The 21,313-nt window shown below is 37.6% G+C and overlaps 1 protein-coding gene across 1 annotated transcript in view; it reads left to right on the top strand.

Annotated features, from left to right (window-relative positions):
• LOC149184465 (uncharacterized) overlaps positions 1-19,399 on the top strand; it is a 97,214-nt gene extending 77,815 nt beyond the window's left edge. Inside the window, exon 2 of the mRNA XM_089417508.1 lies at positions 16,213-19,399. Coding sequence (XP_089273634.1) covers positions 16,243-19,152 — 2,910 coding nt within the window. The 5' untranslated portion in view covers positions 16,213-16,242 and the 3' untranslated portion in view covers positions 19,153-19,399. The remainder of the gene's footprint in view (positions 1-16,212) is intronic.
• Positions 19,400-21,313: the final 1,914 nt, after the last annotated feature.

Here is a 21,313-nt window from a genome sequence, read left to right as displayed (position 1 = left end):
TTGTCATAAAAGAAGTTTCCACAAGAAATGCTATGATCACAAGAAACAGTGTAACCAATTATCCAATTCTTTAGCAATGTGATAACAGTGACAAGTAAGAATATTTCAATAACACAATAATGCTAGCTATCAATGAGAGAAATAGAGCATTTATCAACAATATTATTTCTTAGAGAAATTAGCCAATCTTAGCAGTTCGATTAGCCTTTTAGGAGCACTTAATTTTCTCAATTAGATTTGCCAATCATGAAATGCTTATGCAAGAACTCAATGTATGCAACATGCAAATGGATGCAAGAGATGCAAGATGGGGCAACCAAGAAGCCAATGATTGCGGCAATAAGAAAAACACCAAATTTCACTAGACAACACTTGCTAAAGATGCACAAGATGTAACGAGTGAATGGCAAGTTAAAAAATATGACTGTCAACAACTTTTGACACTACTGCTATGCTTATATTAAACCTTATGCAGTATATATCAGACCTCTAATTATTATGATAATCTTCAAGAAATTGCAAAATATGCCAAGAAATGCCCAACCAATGCCAAATATTTACCAATGATAAAATATGCTTATTATGCGAATGTTATGTTATTTTACCACTGTTGTAGGTGATTTTATATCGCTGTAGCAAACATATCAGATCTGTAATATACTGAGAGTCCACAAAACTTCACTCATATGTAATCAATTCAACCACAAGATTAATTCTTAATGCCTTAGATGAATGATTAGTGAATTTAGAATTATTTTAGATGTGTTTATGCCTTGAATATACTGCTGTCATAAAATGCTTCAGAATTATAAATGAAGACAATGATGACAAAGAGGGATTAGAGGAAAAACCAAGAGGCCTAATGGCCTTGTAGATGACTAGTTTGGCTTCCAATGAACTTGATCTCCTGCAACCACCAAGTTAGCTCCAAAATTGCTGCAAAACCAAACGTTAGAGACAAAATGCTAATGCAAACCAACTCAAGGACCGAAGAATGACTGAATGAGGACTAGAAGGGATAGGCTAGGGATAGAAGAAGGCCAATGATGGGGCTAGAAAGGTCATGGAAGGGCAACGATAGGGGAAACAAGCCCAATAGGGCTGTCGTCCAAGGGAAGAGAGGCCCAAGAGGGGGGCCGAGAGGGTGAGAGGCCCCTCTAGGGCCACGACAATGCCAAAACTGCACTATGGTTCAAGGAAAAGCCCCTTAAGGGCTACGACAAAGGGGAAGGGAAGCCCTTTAGGGCTATGGCCAAGGAGAAAATGGGGCATCGACTCAAGGAAAAGAGCCTCTAAGGCTCACGACAAGCCCGAAAAGGGCTAGTGGCTCACTAAGAGGAGGAGAAAAGGCCACGAAAACCAGTATGATCTGCCATTGAAACATACAAGATCTGTATCAGGCCCGTTTCAGAATTTTTGGAAATGCGTTTTTTCGGGAGAGCTGGATACATGCCGTTTCTCGAAAATTTTGAAGTGTTTTGAAAATTTCAGATTCGTATCCAAAAATCGTGGTATGGAACATAATTTTCTGGAAACGGATTGTGTTAGCCAATCCTTCAAGTCGGAAACAAGTCATGAATTTGGTGTCGGGAACGGGCTATTCATCGATGGAATTAATGTGCTATCAAAACAAAAACGACTTGCTCTTTGCCGGTGGAATTAACGCTGTCAAAACAAAAAACATAAATGCGTTTTAACTTTTAAGTTCAGAGACTTTTAACTTTTAACCATTCGAGTTGCCGCTAATGTAAAACATGAAAGTTGAAAGTTGAAACGTGAGCGCAGTGGAGCCTGGTTTGTTGGATACTGAACAATAGACTCGAGGGAGAGCATCACTGTGAAGTTGGAACCTGCAGCTCGTAGTCTGGACAACCGATAGGGTTAGTGAACTTATAACTTGTTTCCATTGTCCAAAAATTCTTATTAGAATTTCGTTATTAAATTTTAATGCCTCGAACCTCTTTGACTCCCTACAGACTCAACCTCACATTGCACAGTTTGTCATCCTTATTAGTTTGTGACAGTAAATACTAAGTAATGCATAAATCAAGCAAGGAAGGAATGCTGTGAACACCAAATGTCACCTTTCCTCTCACGCCTTCCGCCATGATACCTTATACGTCGCAATGTTGGACTTTTTGTTTACATTTGGCTAGGAAAAATACAACGAAGGGTGAGTTCATTTGAATCTGGAATATCATGTTTGCAGGAACAAAATATTTGCAAATAATGCTCATCGATTCACTAGTATCTGCAACTTTATAACTTGAGCATTATAGTTTTAGAGTGGCCATAAATGCCTTTAACTAATTACAATTTGGAGAGATTGAATGTTAAAAGACTAAATCACTTTGTGTTAGCTCCATTACAACTAGTTACAAACATGGATGAAATGTTAGGGGGTTAAAGATAACATCTATGCTGAATACATGATATTTATATAATACAAAAATTGTCAGTTAGCTCTAGGAGGCGTACATTGTCAAAACCGAGTAGGTATCCTACCACAAGAAGAATACCATCACCAAAGTAAATTAAATCTGGGTTTAAAATGCCAATTGTACTATTTAACATAAAAAAATGGAAGATAAAAATGACCATCTGAAGAGAACAAATATTCACAAATTGAGTAAGACAGAAAGATGGACAAATGTGTCATCAGAGTATTTGTTGAATTGGAAATCAAAGCAAAATAGATAGCAAAGATCATGCGTCACTAGAGTTTATAACACCAATGGTCTATAAGCCTAAGAAAAACTAGAAACAATCATAAATTTCAAAAGCATACATAAATTGAAAATAAACTCACCAGTCTTGTTATTGATGTTCAAGATGCTAGGTCAGCTGTTTTTACTTCCAGGCCTGCACAAGTGAATTCACATCACTTATGTTGTGGTTGGAAGAGGTAAGGAACAATCTTGAGTGAAAATTGGTAAAGTAATTCCCCTGCACCCAAGATAACTTAATCTGAAGAAGATCCAAGGGAAAGGACTTTACCTTTCAACTGGATCATTGACCAACAATTTATTTGATTTTCATATGGCAATGTATGATAACTTGCCATGCATGAAGTAGACTATTGATAATTTGATTCCATAATAATGGAAAAAATGCCTGTGCACATTGTCTAGAATAGAATCAGGGAGGTGTGCCCTTCATGCTTCAGTTCAATGAGCCATGCATCTAAGAATTTACTTGTTCTTTGTTGAGATTGCATTGTGACCCATCAATTTTATTTTGCAAATTAAAATTTAATTTACATCATCATTCATGGCAACTTCAAGTTCAACCATTCGTGAGGCAGAGACAGTGGAACATGAAATTGAATCTGCGACTAAAGTTGATCCAAAGTCACCATTGGAAATATGTAACTATTGTTGGGAAGATCTGAAGAGGGGGATCATTGGCATGGGTTTGCAGTGAGTGTTAAAAGGAGTACAAGGGATCATACACCTGGGTTAAAGCACATTTACTTGGGTTAAAGGGCAGTGGGATTCGAATATGCAATGGCCCACCTAAAGAGAATGGGATAGATGGAAATGGTTTAAGCAAGGCAAAACTTGCAAAATATCAGAAAGAACAAGACGAGGTAGATGATAAAGAAAATGAGGCAAATCTTGCCTCTCAATTAAGACACCCAACAAGGTTGGGAGCATCTTCATCAAAACCTCCACTTTATTCTCATTGAATTGTTTGCTCAAAGCGGTCTAATTTGGAACTGCTTGAAAGGAGTTTTAATAATGATGCCGAAGAGACGATAATTGCAGCTTTAGGTTAATGCATTTATGCAAATGGCCTTCCCTTTAACCATGTGCGATCTCCTTACTGGGCAAAGATGATAAAAGCAGTGAATGAAGCCCAAGAGGGTTCAAGAGCCCTGAATATGAGAAGGTACACATCACAATGTTGAGTGCTGAAAAGTTAGATTTGGAGGCTAAATTAAGCCCCATGCATAATTCATGGCACATTTCAGGGGTGTTCATCATTTTTGATGGATGGAAAGATCAAAGAAATAGGCCTTTGATCAATGTGATTGCTCAAAGCCCAAAGGGTGCAATGTTTTTGAAGGTAGTGGATTGTGAGGGGCAGATGAAAGATTCTCAATTCATCACTGACATCTTGATTGAAGCAATTGAATTGGTGGGGCCAGAAAATGTTGTCCAGGTAATAACTGACAATGCAACGGTGTGTAGAGCAGCAGGCCTAATTATTGAAGGCAAATATCAGCACATCTTTTGGACCCCTTGTGCTGTACATTCATTGAACCTCATGTTGAGCAAGATGGGGAAGCAAATTGAGTGGATTCGAGTTATTTTTTAAGAGGCAAAGAAATTCAAGCCTTTATCACAAACCACCACATGTCCCAAGGCATCTACAGGGAATTTGCGAAGTTGGAGCTCCTTAAGGTACCTAAACTTTAAAGTTTATTTCATAAATTCTAATTTCTATGACTCTAAATTCAAATATGTAAATTGGATTCTCAAATGTCATGATTCATGAATCATAATAGTTATTCAATCAAATTATGATTTTTAATTTGTTGAAATTTGAAACATTAGCAATTTGGCACGTGCAGGTTGCCGAGACTCGCTTCTCACATAATAGTCTTAACAAGGCTTATGCAGGTGAAAGATGCATTACAATCAATGGTATGCAGTTCTCTTTGGAATCAATGGAGGCAATCCCAATCTGATAGAGCACAAGCAGTGAAAAAGTTGGTTGTTGATGATGAATGGTGGGATAAGGTGGAGTACCTCTTGGCATTTACCAAGCCAATTGTGGATTTGATCCGTATGTTTGACACAAATATGCCTAATTTGGGAGAGGTGTATGAGGGCATTGATTCCATGATAGAGAAGATAAGGGTGGTTATAAATGCCAAGGAGAATGACCCAGATGAATTCTTTTACAGAGAAGTAAAATATATATTGACCAAAAGGTGGAACAAGATGACCACCCCATTGCACCTTTTGGCCTATGCAGTGAATCCAAAATATTATGCTGCAAAGTTGCCAAGTGATCTAGAAAGAACCGATTTAAAAAGGCTTTTAGAACGCTTTTTGTAGATCCTGAAATTGGGTTTCGGATTCATTCAGAGTTTGCTCATTTTGTGGGATCAGAGGGTTGGGGTTCTGATATTGATTGTATGTGGGACAAGACCAGATTAAGTCCAATTGATTGGTGGAACTACTATGGTGGGGAACTTCCACATCCAAAAATTGGCCATTAGGATCTTGTCATAGGTTGCTAGTTCCTCTTTAGCAGAAAGGAACTGGAGTACATATGGCTTCATCGATTTGGTGAAGCGAAATAAATTGGGCTCTAAGAAGGTTGAGGAACTAGTGTATGTTCATTCAAACCTTCGCCTTTTTTCACACAAGAGAGACGAATACAAATTTGGGGCCACCAAATTATGGGACATTGTTAATTTTGGATATGTTCTATGCTTAGCGCAATTTATTTCAATTTTCACAGTTAGCTCCATATCTTTTCCAGATTAGCAATCACATCAGCATTAAAGTAAACTGCAGATAGAACATAAACATAAATCGCAGAAGACAAGCCAAGACAAGAGAACACAAGATGTGGCGCTAGCCAGGGACAAACCCCAATGTGGGGAAACCCTTGATCAATTCTTCTTATATGTTCTTCAATAGTTCAGCAGAGAGAGAGAGAGATAGTACGTTTACAACAGAAGTCAACACTTTGATTTATCTAGATAAGAGAATAGATCATCTCTAAGAAGATGATACATGAGAGTGGTTGAAGACATGCTGCTTCAACTAATTCTCCAAGGTGACACCTTCACCTATCGTTTTGCTGCATTTCATCATCATGCTGCATCTCACCACGCTGCACCCATCATCACTATGATGCATCTCATCACGCTTCATTAATCATGACTGTACCCATCACTGTACTCCATTATGTGCCATTCCTGCACCATGTTGCCATCTTGACCTATGTGTTGGTTGCGCTTTGATTGCTTGTTGTCGCTAGCATGCTTGTTGTCCTTAGCATGCTTGTTGATGCATGCTAGTTGTCCCTTGCATGCTAGCTGTAACATTGCATGCTTGGTGTACTTGCTGCTAAGTACCATACAACTGTCACAATGTTAGCTAGCTGTCCCTTGCATGTTGCTCTCCTTCGGAGGCAAATGCTCCGACTGTTTCGGCAGTTCTGGCAGTTCCAGCGATTCCCGACAGTTTCAGTTGTTCCCGACAGTTCCCGACATTCCCAGCAGTTCCGGCTTTTTGGGCAGTTCCGACATTTTCGGGTTTCCCGGGTTTTCTGGTAGTTTCGGCTTTTCTGGTAGTTTGGGCTTTTCTGGCAGTTTTAGCTTTTTCAACTTTTTTGGCAGTTTCGGCATTTCCGGCATTTCTGGCATTTCTGGCTTTTCCTGTAGTTCCGGCTTTTCCGATAGTTTCGGCTTTTCCAACAGTTCTGGCTTTTCCGGCATTTTCGGGGTTTTTTGGCATTTTTGACTTTTCGGCTTTTCTGGCAGTTCCGACATTTTCGGCATTTCCGACTTTTCCTACAGTTCTGGCTTTTCCTGCAATTCAGGGTTTTCCAGCTTTTCCAGCATTTCCAGTTTTTCCGACAGTTCTGGCTTTTCCGACAGTTCCGGCTTTCTGCCCTCTGGATCAGGGCAACGTTATTTCTTAGGATCTCTCCTCCTACTAAAACCCAAAGACAAGTAGAGAGAGGAAGAGATCCCAAGTGTGTTGAAATGACTTGAAGGCCACCTCTATTTATACTAAAACGTTGAGCACAAGTGGGGTTTATTTGGTTGCTGGCTGACCTTGACGAATTGTCCCATAACACAAATAAATTCATATCTCCATGAATACTTATCGGAATCAGATGATCTTTAGATCAATCCTACACCTCTCGATGAGAGGGATCCAAGAAAAATATCAACTTCCATTAATAAGATGACCAACATGGAGTTTGGCCCTAGTTGCCAATTTTAACAGACATGGAATCAGAGCTGCCTGACTTGGATATGACATTGAATGCCATGTCTCATATGACTCTGTTCGATGCAGAGTCACTAATAGGTGGATTTTCAAGTGGACATGACAACAATGTTCCCACTTCTGGAAAGGATGTGGAACTTTTTAGTGATAGGAATGATGACATATTTGATGATATTAAATGTAATTTATGATAGTGTTTAAACTTTTAAACTTTTGAACAACCATATGAATTATGAATAATGATAGCAGACTGCCAGTCATAGTTCATTTTGTACTTTGTACTATGTAGTATGCATTATTAATTTTGGTGATGATGTTGTAACTTATCATTTTGATGTTTGAAATTTGAAACAAAAACTTGATGATATGTTGAATCATGAATGTTATAATAATCATTAATGATGATGACAATGTTTATGCTGAATTGATGACGATGATAGATGATAATTGATTATGTATTTTTAGATATAATCTAGATTCTAAAATATAAATGGTAATATGAAATTTTTATTTTGTTTATAAATATATATATATATGTGTGTGTGTCGTTTCTTGCTATATCATATCCATATTTTTTGAAAATTTGTCGTATCTATTTCAAACCCCGTATCCGTATCCGTTTCAGTGCAACTTAGGCCAAATCCCTTTTGCAAAATAGTTCACCGCAATGAAAGCTTAGAACCCAAACAAGGTCGGTTCTTCCCCACAGTGTGCGAATTTGGAGCCCAAGGGGCTAGCGTACTTGTAAATCTCTATAAATTCTCAAGATAAAATGTTAATTCATATAGTGAATCAGATCACCAATAGAATGTTCTTATCAAGATAAAATCTCTATAAATTCTCAAGATAACTCGTACCAATAGAATGTTCTTATCATTGACAAATGAATAACAGTTAAAATGATTTAGCACAATATAGGATAAACACATAGCTAACACATACCACAGATCAACAGATAGAAGAACACTATGAACTAAACCCCAAAGTCTTTCTATTATGATAAAAAATGTTCCCTGCAGAGCAATAGCTCGGTATCTGCATTACAAAATTACTTCATCCAAAGATGGGAAATAGAACCTAGATAGCTTCTTTATATGGAGAAAACCCCTCCAAGTGGAAAATAATGGCTAGTTGGCTAGTTGGCTTGATCAACGTCAAATTAATCTCGGCTGTCCAAAATTTCGAAGTTCTCTTCAAAACCATTTTTTATTAATCAAAAAATTAATATTTTGGATTAATTTATTCAAAAAATTGACTTTGAGTTAACCACCAAGGTCCAAGGGCTCAAATTTTCTTAAAATATCCATTTTTCCCTTGGTGGAGGACTTCGAAAAATTGACTTCTTTTTGACCTACAATTTTTTTGCTTATTTTCCTCTTAGAGAGAAATTAATTTCTCTATAATTATTTTTTGATTCAAATTTAATTAAATTTTCTGGTTTAGGATTTTTATTTAATTTTGCCAGAAAAATTAATTAATTGACTCTAGAGGGGATGTTTTTTATTGCGAGGGACTATGCACTAAAATATTTTTACATGAAAATATTACAATTAATTCAACCCTTAGAAGGGGAAACACACATTTAGACCAGACCCTTAAGACATTACCCAATTCTGCGACACTATATGATCTAGTATGAAACCAAGTGTGTTCATAATAAAATAATTTAGCCATGGTGTATGATTGCGAGGGATCATGCACTAAAATTATTCCTAAACACATTTTTACATCAGAGTCGATAAACAATAGGACTCACCTAAGACCTTGTCAACAAATTCCACCCTAGCTTTGGGGTTTAGGTTGGAAGAAAAACTCTGCTGATTATGCGTTTTTTACAAACACACATAATTCAAGGAGGTTAAATAACTTCCTAGGATGAAATCCTTTGCCAAAATCAGAGGTTTACATAGGTGCTGTTACATAATTAAATGGTCATACTAGCATCATTTACAATAGACCTTGTAGAAATTGGGTTTACAATGATAACTTCATGCTGGCAGATGACTTTAATCTTGTGAAATTTTTTCTCCACTTCGTTGTACACTGCTTTGTCAGACTACTGACAAAATTGTGGACAACAAATATCATTTCAGTTTGGACTCTGTTATGATTTTTATTGGATGAGATGGAAGCAGAGTATATTGCAATTGATTTGGAAAGTTGAGAAGTAGTATGGCTTCTGAGGCTACTTGTAGGATTATCTTGATCATGTACCGGTGGTGATCATGATGACAGGTCAAAGCACATCGAGATCAAGTACCGCTACATTCACGACATAGTGCAGAAGGGAACAATGAGGCTACGGTATATTCGTATTGATGAGCAAATAGCTGATATCCTAACGAAGCCTCTTTCCTGCTTGAAGTTTGTGTGCTTCAGAGACAAGTCGGGACTTGTTGATGCCTCTCTTAGTGAGAGGGAGTGATGGTGATGTGACAGAGGACAATCATTCTTCATAGGTCAAGTGTGTTGACTCAGATTAGGAAGAATGGTCCTCAAGGCGCAATTACTAGAAAGAGTGGGTGTCTTTCAATGTTTTCGCCTGGTCACTTTATAAGAGTGGATGCCTTTCAACATCGGGCTGGGTTACTCGTTGAGTGAGCCCATATAGCATCATGGCCTAGAGTGAGGCGTGTGGAATATGGCTTGGAGTTGGAATGGGGCCTTTGGAATTGGGACATAGATGTCCTTTAGGGTTTGATCGTGGTGATGGCAAACCTTGTGGAGTGAGGATATGGATGTCCTCTAGGGTTTGCCAAACCTGTGAAGTTGGAACATGGATGTTGCTTAAGGTTTGACCGCCGTAATGGAAAACCTATTCTAAGTCCGTATACCATGAGGTTGAGGCGTTGACCGAATCACGGTGACTAGTTGATATTGATGATGTACCATAGGCTAGGTGTGCTAGCCTAGATGATGGTACCTAGTGTATATTGATGATGTACCATAGGTTATGTGTGCTAACCTAGATGATGGTACTTAGTGGATATTGATGATGTACCATAGGTTAGGTGTGCTAACCTGGATAATGGTACTGAGTGGATGCTATGATTGTTATAGGTCAAGAGTGTTGACCTGGATAATTAGATGATGTTGATGTTGATGCTGATGATGAATTGTTATAAGCCTTTTTCTTAGAGAAATTTGTCAACATGAGAATATCTAGATAGTCATTATGAATGCCTCCCTAGCTAAGAGGGAGTGTTGACGTTTGTAGCTATGGATGGTCTTCATAACTAATTTTAGCCCTTGAAATGTATGTAATGATAAATGCCAATCATGTTCTTCATGTTGGCTCCAAAAAGGAATTTTTTGAATTTGTTAAAACAAAATTTTTGGGCTCCAATTGTAAAGTTGGCCCTCCATAAGTTCAGGTCGGCCTGCCTCTTTGGTCACGCTCATTTGGCCTCACAAGAATTATGTATATACGTGACATAGAATAAACAGTGATGGGGTGTACTATAAGTCACTCTGTGATGTGAAGGTCACTGGTTCAAAACTCTGTGGGAATTACTTTGGCCCCATAGACTTTTTTAAGTCTCGTGGATATTAAAATATCATTCATTCATTCATACATCATTTTGGCCTCCCCCAAGGCAAGCAACTCGGCTTTTGTGAGGCAAGGAAAGAAGTATTTTTGAGGCAAACGAAGAGGTCTTTTCAAAGGCAAGTGAAGAGGTCAGTTCGTTGATCCTCTGTTGAAGACATTTCTTCTGTTCATGTGAGCTCTGAGGCAGAACAAATCCTTTTATCTGAAGAGAAAACTGAACTCTGAAGAAGGTCAATTCCTGGGCAGAAGGCCGAAAGTATGAGCTGAACAAATCTCTCGCTAGAAGACGAAAATCTGATCAGACTGACCTCAATGTTGAAGGGCTACTTGTAACTTTAAGTGGTTTGACCTGTGCGACCAAAGTTTATGCTACCAGTCAGTTTGACTTCATGACTTGATGTATCTTTGTTGAACTTAATAATTTCTCTAAGAAGAAGGGTTGCTGGGTTTATCCCCATGTGGGTTTTCCTAGGGTAGAATATTGTGTTTTTGTGTGGCTGTCTCTTTATGATTCTACTGGAATTTTGTTTTTACTGTTGAGATTCTCTGTGCAATTACTTTATGATGAATAATAAATGCAAGAAAAGATTAACCTAAGATAAGTTCATAAAAAGTAATTCTCTGTTGAGAGATCCTTTGAAAATGAACAAAGACTGCTATATATATATTATACACACATGCATGCACACATACACATATAGGGGATGCACACTTACACCTAGGTTTCTAAAGTGATACACCTATACCTGCACACATGCATCCCGGCTACTTAATTTCTGAGAGACTTATTCTTGGTTTTTAAAAACTGCTTCCCAACTATCTCTTATGAATACATGGGAATAATAGAAATTTCGTTATGAATTATTAGCACCACAACATAGGACAATATTTGGGATAGTTAAGTTATAACCTGAGTAACTAGGACTAACAATATGAACTTATTATTACACCAGCATAGATCCATCTTAAGTACGGATCTAACATGAGCCTAGAGGGATAAAATTTCTTCACATGCAAACTTTTTTAGAGTGCAAAATAGAATGTGTTATTTTTCATTGTTTAAATTGTATTTTTTGCATGCTAAATAGAGTATATATAGGACCAAATATAAAATTTAACCATATTTTTTTTTTTTGGTTCTTAATTTGTTTCTTAGTTGTTTTTCTATATATAAATATATATGAAGTTGATATCAACATAAATTAGTTACCATAGATCTTCAAATATTAGTTACCATAGATCTTCAAATAGTTTATTTTGTTGAAATATTTTTGAAAAGTATAAGATTAAACATCTGATTCACACATTTTTTTACTTCTAATTATTTTAATTACTGTACAACATATTCATTTTTTAATTATAGATCACAGATGCCTGAATTCAGAAATTATTTTTCTATTTAGAATATAATTTTTAATTTTAATTTTAATTTTAAAGGGGCACGGATGGACGGACAAACTTACACATCCCCTCATACTGGGCTGTAGAATGAGCCTCTCGGCTCAATAATTCCTGATCATAATATTAATAATTATAAAATTGTTTTTTCGAATTAGGATCGACTTGTGTGATAATATACCTCTATTTTTTGTAAGCTAATTCTATTGATTAATCAACCAAGTTACATAACAGAAATGCAACAGTGAGTCTCTGGTCTGCAACTTGGGAAACCAGACCGGTGGCAATGTAGCAAACTTTGTACAATAAGAGACTTAGAACGGGGTATTAGACTGTAGATGCCTATATGCTTACGTAAAAAACAGAGATTTTCCTATCATGCTAGCATAATGAAGGCAACAAAAACAGAGATTTTCCACGATTCCTCTGGCCCAGAAGCTTATTGAAGGTAACCCCATCACTCCTAGGATTTATGGTCTTCCTAAAATCCATAAGGATGGGGTCCCCCTTAGACCCATTGTCAATACCATCGGTGGTCCTACTTACCTCCTGGCCAAGTTCCTCGTTGCAAAGTTGAGACCCTTGGTTGGGCAGACTGAGTCCTTTGTGAAAGACTCGGCTTCCTTTATTGAGGATCTTAAGAAAATTAATCTTGAGCCCGAGGACATTTTGGTCAGTTTCGACGTAGTCTCTCTTTATACTTGCATTCCTATCAATGAGGCCTTGATGGTTATTAATAAGCTAACTGACCCAGATACGGCTAAGTTAGTTGAGCTTTGCCTTACCTCTACATTTTTTAGCTTCAAGGGAGAATTCTATGAGCAAACTTGCGGAGTTGCCATGGGATCCCCCTTGTCCCCTGTCGTCGCTAATCTCTTCATGGAGGATTTTGAGTCGAAGGCTTTGGCCTCCTCTCGTCTCTTACCTAAGCTTTGGAGAAGATTCGTTGATGACACTGGTGTTGTCTGGTCCCATGGTCCTGCCGAGCTGGATCGCTTCTTCTGTCATCTCAATAACCAATCCGCCGCCATTAAATTCACGATGGAAAAAGAAGTTAATGGTTGTCTTCCGTTCTTGGATGTTCTCATCTCTAAAAAGGTGGATGGTTCATTTTCTCATCAAGTTTATAGAAAGAAGACGCATACTGCATGCTTCTTCTCATCATTTCCCCGCTCAGAAGTTAGGAGTGCTTAGCACGCTTGCCACCCGTGCCGTTAGGATTTCGGATGAGGAGAGCCTGGAGAAGGAGAAGCCTCACCTCCTTGATGTCTTTGAGAAGAATGGTTACAATAGACGCCTCGGTCATAAAGCCTTCCTCAGGGCCAAGAAGGAGCCTTCTATCCGAAGGAATCCCGATGATCATATCTTGGGTGTGAACCTTCCTTACATCCAGGGAACCACGGACAGGATTGCGAGGATTCTGAAGAAGCATGATGTTCCTACTACTTTTAGACCTCTCAATACTATCCGTGGATCCCTCAGATCTGTGAAAGACCCGATCGACCCTAAGGACATGAAGGGCGTCTATATCATTCCTTGTTCCTGTGGAACCCCCTATATTGGTGAGACTGGTCGCTCGATCAATCAGCGGATTAGCGAGCATTCGGCTGACTTAAGACATGGGAGGACCAAGTCCTCGGCCCTGGCTGAGCATGCGGGAAAGACTATGCATCATGTGTGTATAGAGGATGCTCAAGTCATTGCCAGGATTGCGCAGTTTCACCACCGCAAGTTTAGAGAGGCCCTGGAGATTGAGAAAAGGCCGATCAATCTTAATAGGGATGATGGCTGGAAGATTAGCAGTTGCTGGGTCCCTGCCTTGTCTTCCTAACCTTTTTCCCCCCTCTTTTTTTCTCTCCTTTGGCTGGTTTGTCCTGTTATTATTTGTTGTTTGGGTCCTTTTTTTGCTTTGTTTGAGTTTCGGGCTTAGTAATATTAACCTTTCATACTATTGGGCATATGAGTTTTTCCCCTATCTCTTTATATATTTTTAATTTTACTTTTTATGTTTCTTATTATTGGCATAGTTAATTATATAAAATTAAAATAGTTATATTTTATATTTTGACCATTAAGTTTTAAGGATGGATTTTGATATATCAACCCTAGATTTCGGCATTCTTCTTATTAGTATTAATTTGCTTACCTATAGTCTTAGTTAACCTCTGTAATTTTAACAATTATAGTTCTAATATTGATTTAGTTATTAGTGATGATATTAATAGTCCTGGTGTTAATGACCCTTGATTATGAAGTTATATAATGGAACTAATTTCTAGAAATATCAATTATTAGTAGATATAGATGAATCAATAAACATAAATTGTTTATAATTATTTTTATATAACTTATCATTTTAATGACCAATTAATTTAAACACTATATATGTTTTATTCTAAAAAGCATGATATATCTTACCTTAGATAATTATGAATAAATTACCTAGGGTAAAAATAAAATTCGAATAATATTAATAATGGGTTGTCTTACTTATAAGTTATATTTGAGTAATAATAGATTATAGCTTAATTATTATATAGTATGACCATTATTATTATAATATTAATTTTCTTAATATTTGGGATAATATTAATATTATTATTATTAATATTTATATTAATATTAGGATTATTATTATTTTTAATATTAATAACCCTAGATTAGGGTTTACCTATTGTAACTAATTTCTAGAAATATTAATTATTAGTAGATATAGATGATTTAATAATCATATATTGTTTTTGATTATTGACCAAGGATTTTAAACATTATTTATGATTTATTCTAAAAAACATGATCTATTTTACCATTAGATAATTATCAATAAATTACCTAGGATAAATAAATTCTAATAATTTTAGTAATGGGTTATCTTTACTTGTAGGTTATATTGGAATAATAAGGGATTATAGATTATTTATTATATAATATGACCATTATTATTAGAATATCAATTTTTCTTAATATTTGGGATAATATTAATATTATTCTTTTCCTTAAATTAACAATTGAATTTCCTTAATTTACCTTATTTTACTTTCTTCGAGAAATATTAACTAACTAATTTAGTGGTTTGACCTGGTCAAAATTAGCCGTTAGGATTTAGCTGTTGGAATCTCTGCACACTCTATTTATTCTCGCTACGCCAGATCAGTTCTTCATCTTGTCCTGACGATGAACCACACTGGTTGGTTCGAAACGCGTCGACGAAATATTGGTTATGTGATTTTGCGGAAGATTTCTATACAGAAGATATCTTTTCTAGCAAAATAAACCAGTGAGGCCTAAATGTCAGAAACATCATGAAAAACTAAGTAGACACATAGGCTTCCACCTCTGTAATAATATACTTCATCTGTGCGAGTTACTTGTAATATCTGGAATGTATTTGAATTATATCTCTAATCTTCAATGATTTGCTTTTAAAGCTGGACTAAAGTTTCTCCTGTTTCTGGGGATTTGTTATGTTGTTTGGAACTACGAATCTTTTTGAATTTTATTTTGTACTTCTTGCTTATAATATAAATTATTATAATTCTTGCTCATTAATATAAAGTATTACAAAATTGATTTTTGTAATCAGGATCTACTTGGGTAATAATATATTCTATCTGCGCTAATCATTTGTAATGTCTAGAATGTAATTGAAGCATATGTTTAATCTTCATGGATTTGTCTTTAAAGCTGGGCTAATGTTTGTCCTGTTTATGTGCATGATTATATCGTTTGAAAGTTGAATCTTTTTGGATTTTATTTTGTACCGAGTCTTTTAATGCTATAACGGCATATGGAGATACATTCTTAGTCTTCAAGATTATAGGAAGATAAATTCTTAAAGAGTCTTGAAGCTGGACTAAAGTTTCTCCTGCTTCTCTGCACGGTTATATTGTTTGAAACTATGAATCTTTTTGAATTGTAGTTTGTACTTGGTCTTTTAATGCTATCACAACATAGGAAGATACATTCTCAAGTCTTCAAGATTCATTGTTCCAAAATTTCATTTTAACATTTATTTCCGTCCCAATTCTGCTGCCTAATTTGCTGGGTACATCACTTCTTGTTCTTCTCAGAATGACTGAGTTTGACTTTTCTGCCATAGTTAGCAGTACAACATTATTCCTGTTTTGGCATAGAGATTTACCTAGTTCATTGATTTTCTGGTCTCTCAAGATTGGATATGATATTGTATAGTTTGCGTTCAGGTAATAACGAGAACTAGTGGGTGTTGAGTCGTTGACTCATATTGCTCTTTGGTATTGTGATTCCTTTGCTTGGTTCTTGCAGTAAAAAGGTACTAGTCACTCTTGCTCAAAGATGAAGGAAGAAAAGCAAGAGGGTGGACTTGATTCAACAGTTCTGCCACAGAAGGTTGAGCATTTTGCTTTGCCAGAAAGCAAGACTGTTATGCCAGCACGACTGGATGGCAAGAGGAAGCCCAAAGCCAAGAAAACAGATTCCTTATCTGAGGACAATTGTTTCATTGGTCAGTCAATTTGTGGTGTAGTAGATGGGTCATTTGATGCAGGTTATATGCTCACAGTAAGAGTTGGAGACACCGACACAATATTGCGGGGCATTGTGTTTGAACCGGGGCTATCTGTGCCCATTTCAGAGGCAAATGACATTGCACCAAATGTGAAGCTAATAAAGAGAGATGAAAGCATTCCTTTTCCCGAAGCTCCAAACACTTCAAACTCTTTGCCTGTCAGGCAACAGAGCCATGTTCCAATGTTGCCATCTCCAGTTCCACATGCTATACAGACATCATCTTTTGGAGTGCAAAAACAGATTGGCTCTGGCCCAACAGATATGGAATGCTGTCAACCACATTCAAGCCCATCCAAATCTACCTCTATTTCTGAGGCTGTTTCACGGTTGCCATCACCAAAGCCTACATCAAATGCTCCAGGAACATCATCAGTTGATGTACAAAATCAGATGGAACCTTCTGAGAGGATTTATTTTGGCCAAAAAGATATGGTTTCCCATCAGGCACTTGCAGTTCCATTCACAACTACCTTTACTTCACAGGCTGTGACGAGGTTTCCTTCTGCAGTACCTGTACCAGATGCTCTACGTATGACATCTCTCCATGTACAAAATCAGGTGGGAGTTCCTACTCAAACAGATATGGTGTCCCCTCAGCCAGGTGCAATCCCATCGAAATCTTCCTGCATTTCGCAGTCCCAGTCTGTTCCAGTTCTACTTTTTCCATTACCTGTTTCAAATACTCTAGGAACCTCATCAGTCCATGTACAAAATCAGATGAGATATCCTTATACAACAGTGGGTTCTGGAAAAATAGATATGGCACCTTCCCAGCCAGATGGAGTTCCATTAAAATCAACCATTTCTGAGGCTGTTTCAAGGTTCCAATCTCCAGTGCCTCTACCAGATACTCTACAAACTTCATCAGTACATGCACAGAATCAGATGAAACATCCTTATGCAACAGTGGGTTCTGTCAAAACAGAAACAGTATCTCCCCAACAAGATGGAGTTCCATCTAAATCCGCCTCCATTTCTGAGGGTGTTTCAAAGTCGCCATGTCCAGTGCCTCTACCAAATGATCCAGAAACCTCATCAATCCATGTACAAGATCAGAAGAGATATCCTTATGCAGCAGTAAGTTCAGGAAAAACAGATGTATCTCCCCAGCCAGATGGAGTTCCATCCAAATCCACCTCCATTTCTGAGGTCGTCTCAAGGTTGCCATCTCCGGTATCTTTACCGAAAGCTCTAGCTACATTACCTGTTAATGTACAAATGGAGGCAGGATCTTCTTTGGTAACTGGCTCTCCCCAAAATGATGTGGTCCCTCCTCAGTTAGATGCAAACCCATCGAAATCCACCTACATATCACAGGCTTTACCACTGTTACCATCTGTGATGCCTGCTTCAAATAATGTTCTTGCAACCTCAATAGTCCATGTACATAATGAGATGGGATCTCCTGCAACAGGTTGCTCTGGCCAGAAAGATACAGTGCCTGTACAAAATGCTTCAGGTGTGTCATCTGTTCATTTACAAAACCAGACAGGTCTTCCGATGACGGGCTCTTGCCAAATTGATATGGTGGCCCCTATGTCAGATGCAAACACACTGAAATCAGCCTTCATTTCCCTGACCTCACCAATGTTACCATCTTCAATGCCTCCTTCAAATAATGCTCTTGCAACCTCCACTGTCCATGTGCAGAATGAGATGGAACATCCAGCAGCAAGTTGCTCTGCGCAAAATGATATCTTATCTGTAGCAGATGCTCAAGGCACGTCTTCTCTCCATTTAGAAAAACAGACAGAACTGCCTCTGACGCTTGGCTCTGGCCAAATCGATATGGTACTCCCTCAGTCAGATCCAATCCCATCCAAATCCACCTCCCTTTTCCAGGCTGTAACGAGATCACTATTTTCAATGGATGCCTCAAATACTCTAGGAATCTCATCTACTCATGTTCAAAATCAGATGGGATCTCCTGCAACAATTGGGTCTGGCCAAACCCATACCATGCCACGACAAGATGCAATCCTGTGCAAATCCACCTCTGTTGTGCAGACTGTTCCTATACTGTCCCCTGCAGTGCCTGATCAAAATGCTTCAGCATCACCATCTTTCTTCGTACAAAACATAAAGCCTCCGGTGAGTATTGTTTCTGGACAAACAGATTTGGTGCCTTCTCAGCCAGATGTAATTCTACCCAAATCCGCCTCTATTTCACAGACTCTTCCTATGTTGTCAGTTCCAGTGTCTGTTCCAAATGCTCCATCATCGTCGTCTGTTTTCATACAGAGCCAGAACCAGATGGAACCTCCTCTGAAGATTGATTCTGGTGATAAAGATTTGTTGCCTTTTCAGCTGTCTGCATTTTCACCCAAAAGCTCCTCAATTTCACAGAGTCCAGCTACATTCCCTGTTCTGAATGCTCGATCGTCATCATCATCAACATCTATGTTTTTGCAGAAGCAGATGGGACCACCTAGGACAATTGAACCTGGACAAACAGATACGGTGGCAACAAAGCCAGAACAAATTCCGCGCATATTTCCTTGTATTTCTCAGTCACTTCCAATGCTGCAAGCATCAATACCTATTACATTTACTGGAGTAACATCATCCAAACCATCTACCAATAGTGGACCGGAACCTGATTCTCGTCCCTCTGACCATGACTTTCATTCAACAGAAGCCACTGAAACAATGATGGATGTAGATGGAGGGGTATAGGAAAGGTTGTAGTTTGCCTGTTGACAATTAGGCAGAAAGCTCAATTTATCGAAAATTTTGTCTGTGTAATTATTTTAGCATGAAATGTCTAGGGTGGAGGAATATGATGTACATATTAGGCTTCCTCTTCTTTTATCGTAAGTGAAGAGGGAGCAGCACTAATGCAAGACAGTTTATTTTTCTTGACTAAATATTTGACTATTATCACACTTCTGAAGCAGTGGTATGAATTCGCCCACCCAATCTGGACTGAGCTATGTGTTATAAAATTCAAATTCGTAGCTTAGTATTTTCGCATTATTTTAGCTTAGTGTCTGTGTAATTATTTTCGTATGAAATGTCTAGGGTGGATGAAATGTCTATGGTGAAATCTATTTTTGTTTACTAAATATTGGACTGTTATCACTCTTCTGAAGCAGTGGTATGAATGCGCCCACCCAATCTGGACTGAGCTATTTGTGACGTGTTATAAAATTCAAATTCGTAGCTTAGTATTTTAGCATTATTTTAGCTTAGTTTCTGTGTAATTATTTTAGCACGAAATGTCTAGGGTGGAGGAATATTATGTACATATTAGGCTTCCTCTTCTTTTATCGTAAGTGAGAAGGGAGCAGCACTAATGCATGCAAGACAATTTATTATTCCCTTTTTATTTTTCTCACTTCATTTCGTGCTTCTGATCTCATGGAACCTAATAATTAGGGACCAAAGAATTTCCAATTTTCACTTGGCCCTTAGCACTCTCCTACTCGAAAAATTGAAGTCTTTCGGACTTAGCACTTGAGGACTCGAAAAATTGAAGTCTTTCGGACTTTTCTTTTAATTCTCTCTTTTCTGTAGGAGTTATATTTTTTTTGGTTTGATCTACGTGGGATTTGAACATTGAATCTCATATTTTACATAATACTTCATAACACAGCACAGAAATCGCCAATTGAGCTGCCTCCAGTGGGACTCTACAAGTGGTATTTGACTGAACCTGTAGTTGAATTTACAAGTGGTATTTGACTGAACCTGTAGTTGAATTTTTTGTTTTCCCTGTTCTGGGGTATGATTTTGTAAGTATGCACTTGAACTAGAGTCATAGGATTATTTACTTGAACGAAGGATAAACTTCTTGTCAAAGAAGACAAATTCTTCAACCTATAATTGGTATATCGAGCTTTTTTCCAGTTTGGTGGCTTCCATTGGTTGATTCTCTAAATGGGAACTTTTATATATCACCTATTTGGTGGTCTTAGATTTGGCTTTCGTGATGGCATCAACTTTTATTGTTAAAGAGGAACTTTGGTTGGGACCTTCTATAGCCTGCTTAATAGTAGTCTTGAATATTTTGCATTTTTCAATGGTTGTCTTTGCAAGCTTGGCTAACTTCAGTGGAATCTCAGCGTCAGTATCATGAAATTGATCCTTTGTCTTCTGGAAGTCCGTCTGGAAGGAAGTCTATCCTAGGGGACTTTTGGTTAAGTCTATTGAAGGTTCTTCTCAAGTCGCATGGAGAGTTTGACATTCTGCATTCTGGATTGAGGACTGTTCCTATGACGTTGATAGAAATATAAATGCAGGTTGCCAGTTGGGATATGCGTACTGCGGTAACTGTTTCTGGGATTCGTTCCAGTTTGCACTCCTGGCATTTGTATTTGTTCGTGGAGTTACTTCCTTTGCAAAACAACATATTCCCACTCTTGAAATGTCCCTGGCTATTCTCAGACATACCACAAATAAAATTGTTAATAAAAGGACAAATCACTAATTTTTTAAACTTTAAAACCAAATATGTGGAAACCAAAGAGATCAGAGGAAATATCCAAATCCCATACCACCCCAAACTCCCTCGGGCTTTGTGAAATACGCTTTTTTTTCCTGTAAAGGCACTGCGTTGTTACTGTACCATTTCTACCTGTTGATTAATATTTATTTGCTCGATGGAACGGAATCGACTAGAGAGATTCTGTGTCGAAATGAATTACTGCAGTTTCTTTTATACTTTGCATACCATGTATACAATGGCTTAAGGGGATAGCAAGAGGTTAATTAATTCTCCAGGTCATGTGAAAGCTTGATTTTGGCTTTTGGGTTTAAAGGTAGTCTTTTGAGATCGATTGGCTTGTTTGAAGTACTAAAGTTTGCCAACCTTACAGTCAGAGAAGTAATAGTGTAA

The sequence above is a fragment of the Pinus tabuliformis genome, chromosome 3_2 (genome assembly GCF_031772625.1).
Source record: "Pinus tabuliformis cultivar Carrire ecotype Pingquan chromosome 3_2, CPIR1, whole genome shotgun sequence".
Classification (NCBI taxonomy): Eukaryota; Viridiplantae; Streptophyta; class Pinopsida; order Pinales; family Pinaceae; genus Pinus; species Pinus tabuliformis.
Note: the sequence above shows the minus strand (reverse complement) of the source record. Positions and strands in the feature narration are given on the sequence as shown.